This window comes from Helobdella robusta (genome assembly GCF_000326865.2).
Source record: "Helobdella robusta unplaced genomic scaffold HELROscaffold_15, whole genome shotgun sequence".
Classification (NCBI taxonomy): Eukaryota; Metazoa; Annelida; class Clitellata; order Rhynchobdellida; family Glossiphoniidae; genus Helobdella; species Helobdella robusta.
The window spans coordinates 3,776,510-3,778,026 of NW_008703839.1; the positions used below are offsets into that span (position 1 = coordinate 3,776,510).

The following is a 1,517-nucleotide window of genomic DNA, read 5'->3' on the forward strand; positions in this document are numbered from 1 at the left end:
TAGCCAACACACAGTTCCTATATCTCTCCCAAACATCTCCATCCTTACCACTCTCCCAATTTTCAACACCTTCACTTCAAATGCCTTCCTCACCTCTGCATCCTGCAACTTCCATGTCTTTCTCTTTGCCACAAACTTATCCTTTTTCCTCCTTCCCATTTCTTTTGATGTCACATCCATCACAACCATACTATGCTGCAGCATACCAGGTATCGCCTTCACATTCTTCACATACTTCCTATGTTTGGCCCTTACCAATATATAGTCTATCATCGACCTATGCTCCCCTGACCTATATGTAATCAATCGCGCTGGTTCCCTTGTAAACCAGGTATTTCCCACCACCATACTATGTGCATCCGCCAACTCCAACACTCTACGCCCTTCCTCATTCCGTATATCATATCCCCATCCCCCATGTACACCTTCACATGACCATTCAAATCACCCAACAACACCACAAACTCATCCAACCCCGCTTGCCCAATCTCGTCAGAAACATCATCATAAAACCTATCCTTCTCCTCTTCCTTCCTACTTTGTTGCGGAGCATATCCTGATATCACCCTCATTATTACTTTTCCAAACACCATCACCACCACAATTACACCATTGCTTCTCCGCCTCACTTCCAACACCTTCTCCACCAACTCTTCTCTTACCATCACACCAACTCCTCCCGTACCATCATCCCCCTTCCACCACAACTTATATCTTCCACCTTTAGCCCCCACAAACCTTGTACCCTCACCCTTCCATATGATCTCCTGTTAAACTAAAAGTTAAAGCATTATGGAAATGATTAATTGCAGCTTGAGTCAAATAAAGAATAATAACTTGAAAGAAATAAAATTTGCATTACCAAGAGTAATAGGATGGAAGCCAATGCTTTAATTTTTATTATTTTAAACTGATTTTTGCATTTCTATTTAAAAAGGCTAACGAATATCCTTAAATACCTTTAGTTATCTTAGCTTAAATAGCCTGTTTCAATTATATATTTCAGTCTAATCTGAATCATTCTCGAAATTTTTTCGGCCCAAATGTTTTATTACGAGAATGAAATTTCACTGATATTTCAACCATGGTGAATTGAAAAACAATATGGTTGTTTTCAATAATGGATGAGGATGTTTAATTCATCCCCTAACTTCATGTGCAATAAATAAAACACACGTATTTTTAAATGTCACATTTTCTATAGTATTGTATTATGAAATACACTAACCACAACAATTACCAAAAAATGAACACTGATATAATCTTATTTATAAAGAAATGAATAAGTTATCTTTTTGAAATGGATTATTTGTGCTATTAGATATTTTTGAACTGAATATGGAACCATATGTTTATAATATTCTTAAATATGGCAAATTTTATTCAATATAAAACATGTTAACACTATATTTTTCAAGTTCGTATCCACTTTAGTTAGTGTATATATATATATATATATATATATATATATATATATATATATATATATATATATATATATATATGTATGTATGAAT

The 1,517-nt window shown here is 34.5% G+C and overlaps 1 protein-coding gene across 1 annotated transcript; it reads right to left on the minus strand.

The window, feature by feature from the left end:
* Positions 1-302: 302 nt before the first annotated feature.
* On the minus strand, positions 303-1,086 carry HELRODRAFT_169536 (hypothetical protein; the record flags this gene model as incomplete). Its single annotated transcript, XM_009015330.1, has 2 exons — positions 303-767; positions 1,084-1,086. The coding sequence occupies 2 exons, from the start codon at positions 1,084-1,086 to the stop codon at positions 303-305; spliced, it is 468 nt and encodes a 155-aa protein (XP_009013578.1).
* Between the last annotated feature and the right edge of the window lie 431 nt (positions 1,087-1,517).